The following is a 14460-nucleotide window of genomic DNA, read 5'->3' as shown; positions in this document are numbered from 1 at the left end:
TATTTCCATGCTTATTAATGTCTGATACACATTTGATGATAAGTGAGGGTATTTTAACGCAATTTTCTCTTCTCAAAAATTGACATTTCAACATTGAGTTATAAAAAAAGGATTCAAAATCAAATCTTTTGATTTTTGTGGCAGATGTTTAGTGTTCGCTGACCGTGCAATACGTGAGATCTTGTAGGGAACAGAAAATCTCCAATCGTTTCTATAATTTCATTGTCGATAAAATGCTCAGGTAATGACAATACCTGAATTAATCTCTTTTTACATATTTTGAGCTCTTTGAGATTTGAGTCATCATGTATTCAAGTGTAAAAACTGTTTAATTACGTACTGTTTACAGTATGTCAGCTAAATTTAGGATATCTAATTTTAATCATCACTATCAAATCATAAATCATCACTAGCAAATCATCACTAGCAAATCATATTGATTGCACCAACAACAATTAACTGACAACGTTGACCTTGGTGTTTTAATGAAAAGTTATCAGTAAATTGTATTCTCAATATCTTGAAAACCTGAGTAGTGTTGTACATTTAGTGAGATGTTACTAAAAAATAGAACTGATGTAACTAAAGGACATTGATCAGTAAATGAAACAGTTTAAATAAGAACGTGCTCAGTTGATAACGTCAATTTCAACCATGACTGCATTTATTTCACTGTGGCTTTTTGGTGATTAGTATCACAAGTTTTCGTTTTCTTTATTTGATTGTTCAAATCAAACGCCAACTTGAATAATTAGGTTATTATACATCACTAAACTATATGTATTTATTGTATATTCTTTTGTTTCAGTAACACATTTGCCGCAATCAATGCAATGTCTAGAATTATATGGAAGTTTCAGAGATATCGTCTAGTAATGGAATATGAACAAACCGCAGTGCTTGCACCACCATTAATGATCATCAGTCACATTTACACATTCTTTAGATTTTTATTTCGCCGTTGTCGGAAATTCCGCCCAACTACGCTGGATCGGGGTCTCAGTAAGTTAACTGCCAGTTATTATTTTTCAGAAAAATAATTTAGTTTAATTGATTAACTTTTTTTTTTTATTTTTTTTTTTTAAAATTGTTAAAAATTTTGTTTTAATTTAGATTTATTGAGATTGTTGCGATGTTCTTTTTACTATTTTGACAAGTGGGTGGATCATTGTCTTCTCATTAAACAGTGCATTGGGCTTGATTCATTACTATGCATAGCAACACGTTTGGGACTAATATCATGGTGATTTGCACAGAATTTAAACACTTTTGTATGGGTGTGATGATCACAACCATTTGGTAATTTGTTATCAAAAATACTTTGATATAATAGTTTGAGACAAGTTGTTGTATTTGATGAGCACTCAAATAGAAGTGCACATAATCAACGCGTACAGTCAAAAAAGTCACTGTGATTTCTCTGTTTTTCTTTGCAGAGCTTTTTTTAACTGAGGAGGATGTTGAGAAAGTGTTTGATTTTGAAGAGGAATGTATGGAGTATTATTTTCGGACGAAACAAGAGAAGATGCGATGCAGTGATGAGATCAGGATTGCGGAAACGCATGAATGGTAAGAGTGCATCAACTCCTATGTTGTTATGGAAATGCACGAATGGTAAGAGTGCATCAACTCCTATGTTGTCATGGAAATGCACGAATGGTAAGAGTGCATCAACTCCTATGTTGTCATGGCAATGCACGAATGGTAAGAGTGCATCAACTCATATGTTGTCATTTGGCAGATCTTTATAGTTCCATAAATATGCTTTCTCATACTTCAGTTGCACTTCTTGAGGCAATAGTCACAACTTTTGAACAATTGCTTCAAGCTGCCTGTGACACTTTAGGTAGTGTGTGATCATGGATGCAAAATTGAAAATGATGTAGACAAGCAGTTATTTTGCATGGTTAGTAAGTTGATGATCTATTTGAAAAATTAAATGAAACAGTTTTCTCTTTACTTTCTTCTTCAGTACTGATGCGATGTCCTTGAAGCTTGATGAGGTCAATGAAAAGAACAATAGGACAAAATTGACCATGCATATTGTGGATCAGAGGTTGACACGATTGGAACAAATTGCTATGCAAACCATAACGTCTGTGCATTCCATGGAAAAAATACTGACATCGCAATTGTGTGACATGGTGCTCTCTCCTCGCAGTGCTGCAGTTGAGGTGGCTGAGGCGGTGACGCCAAGAAAAAAAGAAGTCCTTCAATCGCATAGCGAAGAAGTCTGTAAATCAGCGAAGGATCGAGAATCAATTTCGCCGATTTCTTTATCTGTTGATAGTAGCCCTCAGCAGTTGTCAAAGATCAGCAGCAAAGAAAGTGAGGATCCAATGAAAAAGTTAATTGCTCAGGCCAGTGATGAAACGACCACAAAGGAGAAAGAAAGCACTCACAGCGAAGAGGATGCAAAGATGTCTTTCAAGAGTAAACTAGAGAGACAGCACCATGTGTATGGTACAAAGGACCAATCAGATGTAACTTCACCTTCACCAGAGAAGGAAAAACCAAAGAAAGTACTAAAAAAGAAACGAAAGAGTACATTTGAACGGTGGGCATCAATGCAGGGATCGGCCCAATCAGCAGATGAGCAGTCCGACGAGGAGTTCAAGCCACCTATAAGACAGATTTCGCAGTTTGGAAAGCAAGTTCACAGTGCGAAAGGGCTTCCCGTGTTACAGATGCCATTACCTAGTGAAGCCACGTGTGCATTCAATAGATTCGGCCCTGATATGCGAATGTCTTCACTTCTGCATGGCGGTGCTGGGAATGTTAACTTGTTACCTATGCATAACGATAGTCGCCGTAGTTCGGACAGTGCTATGTCTGCCTTCAGCTTTTCCAGCTTTACTCCTGATGATCCCTTGTCCAGAATACAGATACCAAAACCCAAACCATACACTAGCGTACCTACGTATTCAAGTATTACTGATACAATTGACACAAGCGTGTTCAACAACTCAATTCCTGTCAGTCCGCTAACCAACCATGATTACCATACCATTACCAATGTAATAGACACAACTACAGCGGCAGGTCCGCCAAGTCCCCCGACAACCCCGTTGTACAGAAATGCCAACCCTGATTATGACATAAACAGATACAGCTCACGCGCTATGATGCCTCAGTTTTCCAGTGATCCCTCGGTCAGTCTTAAGCTAGCTGAGCAAAGAGATTACGAACTGATGGAAGACGAGGTGCACTGTAAAATCCATAGCACCGTCGGTAAAACTTCCATGATGAATCGTGATAATTCAGCAGAAAAAGTAGAGTTTAGAATTGGAGGAAAGAAGATTGCGAGCTTGCAAATGAGCGACAGCGATGAACTCTAAATGACCCAAATAGTTATAGCATTTATATGTGTTCACAATAAAAGTCAAGATAAAATAAAATCACACATTTAAAACGCTAGTTCATAATTTGAAAAGCATTGCGAGGGCACAAAATTAAACTTCCTGTCTCAAGGACTTCTGAATATAGAAGGGTATGTCGGTGCAATTAATACTATTTGTACATCACTTTCTATGGGAACATGAGTGCAATAATTAAAAGTTGTACATTGTTTTCTATGGGAATTTGAGAGCAATAAAAAGTTGAACATCATTTTCTATTACAATTTGATTACAGGGTTGTGCATTACAGGGTTTTGTACATCATTCATATCATGGTACTTATACGCAAATGGCCCTGCCCTAGTTCAAACTCACAACTTCCAACTCAAAGGCCAACATCTTGTCCATTTCTATGCTGGCATTCAATGTCAGTGGCTGGTTTTTGAACCTTGTCAAAATGTAGTCATAAATATTCATAAAACGGATTATGCAAAGTAGCGTTGTCCATCTCATATATTTTTAATGTTTATATGTTATGTGAATAATAGAAACTAATGCTGAAACATTTGTATATATTATTCCACTGTGGTGTCTATTCTATGGGGTTTTTAGTCCCCGTTCGGATGTAGTCCGAAAACGGGGACTTAAGTTTTGCCCTTTGTGCGTGCGTGCGTGTGTGCGTGCGTGCGTGCGTCCGTGATCACCTGTATCTCGAACATGCATGGACCGATTAAGTTCAAACTTCACTCATACATCACACATTATATGGGACATATGCACATGCATTTTTTTCATGATCCGATTAACGATAGCCGAATAGCGGCCATTTTAAGGCTGAAAATGCATCAAAATCGCATATTTTCACCATTCCAGACCTGGATCTCAGTTATGCATGGACGGATTTTGTTCAAATTTGGTACATACATTAAACATAATAGGACCTTGATGCACGTCATTGTTTTTTTGGATCGGGTTTGAAATGGCCGACTGGCGGCCATTTTGTTTTAAAGAATTCAGTTCTGGATTCGTATCCGAGACATGTCTGGATTGATCAAGTTCAAACTTCACACACACAAGGTACATCATGTCAAAAATATGTATGTGCATTTGTTTCATGATCTCATTAACGATAGCCAAAGGTCGGCCGCTTTAAGGCCGAAAATGCATTGAAATCGCACATTTTCACCATTCCGGACCCAGATCGCAGTTATGCATGGACAGATTTCGTTCAAATTTGGTACATACATTAAACATAATAGGACCTTGATGCACGTCATTTTTTTTTTCGGATCAAGTTCGAAATGGCCGACTGGTGGCTATTTTGTTTTAAAGAATTCAGTTCTCGATCCGTATCCGAGACATGTCTGGATTGATCAAGTTCAAACTTCACACACACAAGGTACATCATGTCACAAATATGTATGTGCATTTGTTTCATGATCTCATTAACGATAGCCAAATGGAGCGCTTTAAGTCCAAAAATGCATTGAAATCGCACATTTTCACCATTCCGACCCGGATCTCAGTTATGCATGGACAGATTTTGTTCAAATTTGGTTCATACATTAAACATAATAGGACCTTGATGCACGTCTTTTTTTTTTCGGATCAAGTTCGAAATGGCCGACTGGCGGACATTTTGTTAAAGAATTCAGTTCTGGATCCGTATCCAAGACATGTCTGGATTGATCAAACTTCACACACACATGGTACATCATGCCACAAATATATATGTGCATTTGTTTCATGATCCGCTTAACAATAGCTGAATGATGGCCATTTTAAGGCCGAAAATGCATCAAAATCACGTATTTTCACAATTCTAGAACCGGATCTCAGTCATGCATGGATAGATTTTGTTCAGATTTAGTACAATGTGTTGTACATATACAGGTGCATTTCGGTCATGATCTGCTTTGAATGTATATGTCACTCAAATATGAACGGAACGGGGACGTGTCATTGACAATGACTTGTCTATCATAGAACACTTGGCTTTTACATGTAAATTACAATTTGATTCGCTTTGGTGCTAAGTATTTGTGATTTTCCCTTGTCTACAATTGTGTACAATTACAGTAATATATTTTTTAAACTGCAGTGTAAATCCTTTTAAAGTAACACAATACAAGGAAGGGCATAAAGCTGTGGTCGTTTTATATTAAAATCTAAATGGATGTTAGAGTTCAGATTGAACAATCCAGAAATTGTATTGTGACATCATTATTAGTTCTAATTAATATTAATAAGATCAATATTATCCAAACAGTTGCTATGTCACTGTGGGTGTAGATAATTACGTCATGTCACAAAATGTGTAATCCTTTGTGTTTGCAGAGGGATTACACCAGTTCCATTCATGTTAGTCAGGACCCAATTGGCATGTTCCAAAATCACGCGCCCTCATTCGTCATATGCATATGACGATAATATAATAATTTACTTTTTTGAAATCATATCTATTTGCTGTTATGGTATTTATTAGGAGTTTTCAGGCACATGAACAGCAACAAAAAAAATGTGATGAACAGTTATTTTTTTACATCAATCTAGCATTGCAAGAAGAAACTGATTGCAGCATCACATAAATATGCGTCACCAACAGTGTTCTGTTTATTTTTCATTACTCCAGTGTCCGACAGTATCATACTGGTGTAAACCTGTATATGTTCCCTTAAATTCACTACTGAGGTTGTGATTTGGGTTTGTGTCAAGCATTCACGTAGCAAATCCCTGCATGTGCCGAGTTTCAATTCTGATTTTCTATTGGGTTTGAGAAAAGACAGTAAAATATGTCACCATGCACAAATGTTTGATTTTCGTAACCATAGCAACAGATGATAACTGGGTTCCAAAATTGACAAAATGTTTGCTAATGCTGAATTTATGACAAACATTTTCTCAAAAAAATAATATATATTCTTATATTGACTCAGATTACTAGGTTATATGAGCACATTGTGAATGCTTTCATTTATGCGTAGGAATCAACTTGGTCACAGTCTAACTTCAGGATTGTATGACATTCAAGTGTCACTGACATTCCATGTAGTAGGACCGCATATAAATTTGTACTCCTACAAAATTTCATAATTTTCACATTTTTTTACATTCTGTTTTACCATATATTTTAATAATTTGTATTTTTGTTCAAATTCAATTGTACACTGCTACAAGTTGTTTAAATATGTCATAAGCAAAGATTAATTAGAATTTCCGGAAATCACAGAATTTTATTCTCTCTAAAAAAATTTTGATTTGATCAGCTTGATTTTCCCTAACTTGCAAAATTCAGTATTTTGATGTATGCACGACCCCCTCTAGAGGCAAAATGTTGGATCTTGTTTTTATATCAAGTCTTGTTTGCTTCTTGCAAAAATGGTCTTCATTGCTGTGGGCACAGATTCTCATTTTGATAGCATTCCACCACTAGAGGGGGTAGTACATACCTTGTATTCTTGAAAATTCTTTTGTAATATGTAGAAACATTTTATATTTAACTGATCAGGGATATTAATGGCCCCATGATGACATCACTGGTCACATGGTATTGATGTTACTTTTGCATATTTGATATTTTCTTTGCAACAGTTGCACTTCTCGTGCACAAATTTACCTCAAATTGTCAAGTTTAATGTAAAACTGTACAGATTCCCACAGTACTATCATATTTGTACATAATGCTGGTGAAGTCAGGGTTGCAATAATTTTACATATTTTTGTCTTAGAACAATTACAATGCAATGCTTTAAGAAATCCAACATGTTTATCCTTTTTGTTCAAGACTTTTTTTTTTCTGTCTAGCTGTCTAGCTAAACAATGCATACCTCTATTTATCTCCTAATAAGTTAAATGAATTCATGTTTCCTATGTGTCGGCACGGACTACTGTCAAATCTGTATTAAAAACCGTGGCTTCTATTAAAATGATACATTGCAAGATAGGAGATGCTGCTTCTATTGGAGCATATGTGAAATGGTGCATTTTTTGTTTTCAATTCAAAATAAAAAGGGTGCAACTTCTATTAGTGATACGTTTTCTAAGATTTTACGGTAATAGAATAGTTTCCATCTTGAAGTGAAGTTAAAAAAACAAACTTTTTTTGTATTCTCGACTTTGGCGAAAAACACTATCGATGGATAATGAACATATTTTTTTTAACTTGTTTGGAATAATTGTGTAATTTGATTTGCAAAGATCAACTAAATCAAAATTCAGTATGTTTTATTGTACTCGTGTGTGTATTATACTTGTACAGATTTATAGATAGCGCCACCAGTGTGTAGATATTGATATGGAATATACAACAGGTGACTGAGATCTTGGCCAAAGTTTTTCTGTTTATCCTCTTCTTACCTTGTGCTAAAGAAAAATGTTTTTGGAATTATAGATTTGTTTTTTGCATGTTTTTTTTTTAAATAAAAGCTAGATTGTATGTTTAGTAAGCGATTATTGAATGTTAAGTCTCTGTAAAATGAAGTGTAATTTAAGTGTATTATTATTGTAGATATGAATATATTCTTTACCAATGTAATAATATTCTATTCAACCACTGGCCCATATATGTATGTATCATAACCATCTATGGTTAGTGAACTTTGAAGTGGCGAGTCAATGTCGAACACAAGCAACTTGATGCAAATATTTTTTTTTTCTTCAATAAAGCCTGTATTTTTAAGTACACGATGTAAATGATAGATTTGAAGTAGGATTTGTTTGTGTATTTTATGGAGGATTAAACATAATTTATACTTTAGTGCTTATTTTGTGTCTTGTGCTTCATTTAGTAAGGAGTAAACCATTATAAACTCAGGGGTAGTTTTAGTTGGGGGAAGCAGAAATTGTTGAAGAAAAACGATCCTACAAATAAAATGACAAATAAATTTGATAGAGAACAGCAAAAGAAATATTCAGCAACGTCACTCTGATAAACAAAATCTAATTAAAAACTCAATGAAGAGAAAAATAATTAGCTCATCTTTTCCCTTACCCGGAGTTTCTAATGGTCAACCCCTAAAACAAGGAACTAGTATATTCTTAAGCAGTTTCACTACAATTAAAATATGTTTCAATGCACGGCTAAATGTATAAATTTCTCTCGTTGAAAATAAACTTTTGCAAAAAATGACATGCTTGTATTTCAAGCTGTTTTTGATACCGGAATACTCGTTGGTATGATTAGCAGTTTGCACCACCAGGATTGCCCTTATAATTGCTCAAAATGTTCAGAGAAATCATTGTTACTATGTGCATGGAAGTACGTCCATGCTATGTGCGATAACAAATTGATCGCACGACATTCGTTTATGATGGTGAAAAGCGCCATCTACGAGTTTATTGACGGTTGCATTTGTTTACATTTGACGGTTTGCATTTGATGGCGCTGTTGATAAAAATAACAGCTGATTTGCGGACAATAATTGCGCTGATGCCTCATGAAGGTAAAACGTTGTTCCGTGTTTAGATATTTGACGGTAAAGTGTCAATAGTGTACAACCCAACATGTGTAAGGTGGGTATGTTAGTTTTGGGGCTAACTTGACATAGAAAGTTGATTCGTTTTCCGACAAATTGATAATTAAAATTGGTGCACAACCACATCATCATGGTTTCAGGTTTGGCCATAGCCCCTATATAGGCTGTTTGGCGTTTGTTGTGTTCGCTCATGGACTTGATGAAGCAAATTTGAGAAATTTGCGTGTCACAGAGACTTCAAGATGTGTACGTGTGTAAAGAGAATAGTGGATTCTTTCAATTACTAGTACTAGTACTTGCCGCCCTTGCGAACTGCAGCTATTGCCGCCCGCCACTGCACCGGCCCGTGGCATAAAATGTGCAAGTACCATATTATACCGATTACGTGATGTGATTGGTCAATTCGTGGTCACTTTAGTCTACATTGCCATACCAAAACGAGGAAAACCAGTCAACAGTTTATAAACTGTTGCCCGAATCACGTCATTTGAAGACAGTTTGCAAAACAGCGTGATAAGCACTCTACTGCACATGTGTGCATTTGTAAACAATATATGCATATGTTCAACTCGATAGCAGACGACAACATCGAGGAGGAATTGTCACATTTTAAAATTAATTGTTTTCTTGGCAAACCATACACATAATCTAGGATGCCATGCAGCGCTTTATTGAACAGATTTGCTGCAAATGGAACTACAGTGAATGAAGTTACCAACAACACAGGAAGTTTGTATGCGTTTTAAAATGCCTATCGACTGGCTCTTTTCAAACAAGCTTTTGTTTTTGTCTCTGTGAAAAGATGTTGTATTGTTACTGATCGAACTATGACCTGATCGCATGAATATGTAGATAGTGATTTCATCAAATTATTAATAATGCAACTCTTCTGTGTTTTACAGATTTGTTACCTTGCCATAATAATGGGGATATAGATTTGTATATACAGGTACATTCATGTAGTTTCATTGCACTGTAAAAGATCAAGATGTTTGTACCACGGTCAGTGGGACATAAAAACAAACAATCGAAAAAACAGAAACCAACTTCGTTAAAAAGTTCAGTATCCATGAGCCCTCACGTAGGTACAGATTCTCCGGCACTACCCAAGGTTGAAATCAAAGATGATAAACACGAGAGGAAAGATATAAAAACTCTGATGCCGAAAGAATTGCGTGATCCATTGGACACTGATCAAGTGTTAGAAAATTCGAACGTTGTCTCTGATGATGTTGGGAGCAAAGATGACGTAATTTCTTATCGCAAAGACCAGCGATGGCCGATGCCGGGAGAGCCAGTCTGCGTTATGTGTGGACGGTATGCTGAATACATCTGTGATCAAACTGACACAGATGTGTGTAGTTTAGAATGCAAGGGAAAACACTTGGCTGATGTAGGCATGCCAATATTACCAATAGATAATGATAATAAATGCAAGGATGTGACGCAGACATCTAATAGTGATACCCATCCACCATCATTCTCGTTACACTCTACGATTGCACAAGATACGTTGTCGTCTGTTGTTACTGAACACACTTTAATCTACAGTTATAAGGAACATGATGAAATAAAGAGACTAAGTAATGAACAGGTGGATGAACTGAAAGTACAGGTAAATGAAAACTGAAGAATGCTCTGTGTTCTTGTATTTATGATCTTGTATTTTGTGTTTCCTGTTGTTGAGTCATTTTGTGTTGGTTGGTGTTTGGTCAAGGGATTCTGAAGATTTATTTCAGAGCTGAACAGAATCATTGATAGAATTATAACGTTCTCATGTTGGATTAGCCATGAATATTATTCAATTCCATCGAAAGGTTGTGAATCGCTATTGGGATGTTCTTTTGTGTTGCTCTCGTGAAGCTAGTTGCTGATTGACTAATGCACAAATCATTTAAAAACAAATTTCATCAGATTCACTGTTGTGTGTTTCGTTGGATGGTTTTCAACTGCGTTTTGATGTTGTTTGAAAATTTAGAAATTAAATGTGAACCACATCCATAAATAAGTGTGATGCTGTTTAAATTTAGATCTAGTATTTGTTTTTATTTTTTTGAGATTTTTTTTGAGATTTGTTGTGCCAGACTGTTCCTGCCTTTGAATATGTCACTGTTGTCTCTCCTGATTTTGTTTTGTATTCGGTAGATTCCAAATCATCACTAAAATAAAATGCGTTTATCTTTTTGTTCACAGTTAGGAATCAGTATTCGTGGAATTGAAGTTCCCAGACCTATTCTAGAATTCAGACATTTATCGCTTCCTGAAAAGCGTGAGTATTTTGTAGTAATCTACAAGTACTTCCTTGAATAATTTCCTTCTTCCTGCTGTTGTCAAGTTACCGGTATGTATCTTTGTGCAACGAGTTCCATCTATTTGGGCTGACAAAATACCTAATGACAACAATATGTTAGAGCAAATGAGTAGTCAGTTTTACCGCTTTATACTTGGTGTCACTGACACCAACTATTGGTGTAAGAGCAGAGTTAGGAAGATTTCCAATTAGAATAAATATAACTCTAGCAAAAATTAAATATTGGTATAGACTTAGCATGTTTGCTGAGAATAATATTCTGAAATGTGCATTAAATGAAAACAAAGCAATTAAATCAAAGTGGATAAAACATATTGAAAATATTATTGGTCATGAGGAACTGGAGGAAGCAAAAGAACAGCACAATGTAGATAATATTTGCCAGTTATCAAACATCATGAAAGTGAAATTAAGAGACCAATACAGTCTTGGAAGGAGCAGCTAAACTTGTCCACTAGTAGTAGAGACAAAAATGAAAGCATTAAACTTAGGACATATAAACAATTTAAAATAAACTATGAACTTGAAAATTATTTAAATGAAATAAATAACTTTAGCTTTCATAGAATGTTATCAAAATTCAGGCTTATAGATCACATTTTGGAAATTGAACTGGGGAGAAGGAGAAAACCAAAACTACCAGCAGCAGAAAGAGTCTGTATTAAAAAAATGTGATCAAGGCGATATTGAGGATGAAAAACATTTTCTTTTGAGCTGCTCACATTTTGAAAATCCTCCTGAAAAACTGCGAAATTACCTCAAGTGAAAAGAACAAAGACATAATATTCTTAAAAATTATGGAAAATAACATTGCTCTGTCTCTATATCTTAAAAATACCATGTACAAATCACCGCCTGTGTAAACCCCTGGGTAGGGAGAACCTTTACCTTTACTTTATTTACTGTATTTTTATTACTTTCTGATTTTTTGTAGTTATTAGAACTTTTAAATTTGTAGTTATTTTTAGTTGCTTTATTTTATACTATTTTTTACTATTTTTGTAGTTATTTTTATTTGTTTTATTTTACACTATTTTTACTTTACTGTATCCACAGCAGATTACAGTTGCGTAATAAACTATTATTATTATTATTACCGGTATAATCAGAAATTGATGAAAACCTATAGGGATTGATTGCTTGATGCGATCTCTCTAGTTCAAAATTATCCTTAAAAATAAAGAAACTTAAATATAAATGTTCGAATAAAACCAGTAATTGAATTTTGGGTCTCAGTTGTTCAAAAGAATGGGTGCGGCTTCTAATACAGATTTTACGATACTAAGAAAAGTCTGCACATGGCAATGTTTTCTGAACAACATCATGGCAAGGCTGATGTGTTTCTAATCTTGAGATTGAGATTGTCTAGTTCTATTATTGTTCATTTACAGTGTCATCCAACTTACATTCTGCGGGCTACGAGTCGCCTACTGCGGTGCAGATGCAAGTCTTACCCGTGTTCTTATGCCAACGTGATACCATGGTGTGTGCTCAAACTAGCTCTGGCAAGAGTGAGTAACCTTTGTTATTACATAATTACACAAATTTACAGGAACCGAAATGAAAGAATAGTCCACAAAATGACAAAACCACATGGCATGTTTGATACAAGTTCCATGTGCACATATACAATGTCAAATATAACATTTATTTACATAGAATATAAGGGTGTGTTGCATCATCTTTGTTGCTTAAAAATAATATTTCATGGGTAAATAAATATTTGGCCAACACATTTTGTCAGATGACATATGCCAGCCAATCAGTGGACATACAAAATATTAATATGTAACAAGGATTCATTATGTAAGGCTATGCAACTTGTGATATGTGATGAAAATCTCATGTGAAGCAACATGATTCATTTCATGACCATCGACAAGTAGCAGAACACAGTAGACACTGGGAAAGGTTTGATTCCTTAAATAAAATGAGCAGGATTTCTTGAAACTATGCAAAATGCATGTATTGTGTGTTTTGCAAATTAGCAAAGATAATTTTTTTCAGACTGTGGTTCCTCAGTGTCTAAATTTGAGTGATCATATATATATATATATATATTTCATATTCAAACTAAGTTAGGCAAAAATATACTCTGAACATGGTTCCATGTATTATGATCAAAAGCAATCAAACACCGGGCTATCACACAAAGCTTGGGTTTGAAAAGAAAGAAAATAGAAATGAGAATCACAGGTGTCAATGCAGACTTTAACTGAAACCGAATGGACACTAGATTTCATAGTGACTTACAAATTACAATTTTTAGCTATTATTGTAAAATACTTTATTTTCACTTGTAATTAATTTTCGCAGACGGAATGATTCAGTGAAAATAAAATCCAGCGAACATACCCTTTTTCCTATATTTTACATTCAACTTTCAACCGAAATCAGTGAAAATAAATTCAATACAAAACAAAACACCCAAAAAGTCTTTTCAGCAAAAATTGATTCCAGCTAAAATGAAGTATTTTACTGTATACAGGTTTGAGTATTAGAACATTTGGGAATATAATTACTGTGATTTGCAAATGTTTTTTGACGAAGCGCTCGATGCTCTTAATGTTTCAAGAAATCCAATTTTGGTGGAGGCAATTTACCATGGCTGTTTTGTTGAGCCTGCCCTCCTGGATATGTTTCAGACAAGAAGATTATTCTTGGCTCTGAATACTGCAATAGTGTACACGTATGGTGATCTATAATATGAAGCAATTGTATTGGTTTCTATGCATGTGCATTTATTATAGAGGATTATTTTGAGAACATAAAATCACTGACTTAGTACCAAGCATAGAATATATACTTATGTGTATTATAACAAATATATATAGAAGAAGCTTTTATTAAAATACGACATTCTTTTTTTTGTTTCAAAAGAAATAGATTCTTGAAATACACAAATGCAGTACATGTTTTGAATGAAAAAAATAAGTTGGTATACAGTTTGTGACACGAAACATTCTTGTAAATAAACAATAACATTATAATATGCAAATAATATTCAAATTAATGTATTGTGTAGAACACTGGTAGAATGCTTACAGCCTATAAGTTTTCCGTGAAACTAAATGTTTTTTTCTACGTATCTCAGAATCAGGTCGTTTTGGTCCTGATTATTTCAAGGCAACAGACAAACTAAAGATAGGCAATAGCTTGCCTGAATGAACTGACAGTCAATAATTAACATTTCACAATATAAACTACTGATTTAGTTTCTATTGAGAACATGCATCTAATAATGCAGATATAGCATTCATTATTAGTTTCACCAGTGTATGTCAGATTGCACATTGTTTCTTTCATGAATCTATTTTCACAATAACTACCGTAATAT

The 14460-nt window shown here is 34.8% G+C and overlaps 2 protein-coding genes across 2 annotated transcripts in view; both read left to right on the top strand.

Annotated features, from left to right (window-relative positions):
- LOC100367458 (transient receptor potential cation channel subfamily M member 3) overlaps positions 1-3916 on the top strand; it is a 72101-nt gene extending 68185 nt beyond the window's left edge. Inside the window, exons 21-23 of the mRNA XM_085506884.1 lie at positions 809-1002; positions 1437-1569; positions 1973-3916. Of these exons, the coding sequence (XP_085363010.1) occupies positions 809-1002; positions 1437-1569; positions 1973-3338 (1693 nt within the window). The 3' untranslated portion in view covers positions 3339-3916. The remainder of the gene's footprint in view (positions 1-808; positions 1003-1436; positions 1570-1972) is intronic.
- A 4828-nt stretch (positions 3917-8744) lies between these two features.
- Positions 8745-14460, top strand: part of LOC100367305 (putative ATP-dependent RNA helicase DDX59) — a 31267-nt gene continuing 25551 nt past the window's right edge. Inside the window, exons 1-4 of the mRNA XM_085506838.1 lie at positions 8745-8849; positions 9715-10427; positions 11006-11081; positions 12515-12634. Coding sequence (XP_085362964.1) covers positions 9801-10427; positions 11006-11081; positions 12515-12634 — 823 coding nt within the window. The 5' untranslated portion in view covers positions 8745-8849; positions 9715-9800. The remainder of the gene's footprint in view (positions 8850-9714; positions 10428-11005; positions 11082-12514; positions 12635-14460) is intronic.

Source organism: Saccoglossus kowalevskii, chromosome 13 (assembly GCF_978046115.1).
Source record: "Saccoglossus kowalevskii chromosome 13, keSacKowa6.1, whole genome shotgun sequence".
NCBI classification, from domain to species: domain Eukaryota; kingdom Metazoa; phylum Hemichordata; class Enteropneusta; family Harrimaniidae; genus Saccoglossus; species Saccoglossus kowalevskii.
Note: the sequence above shows the minus strand (reverse complement) of the source record. Positions and strands in the feature narration are given on the sequence as shown.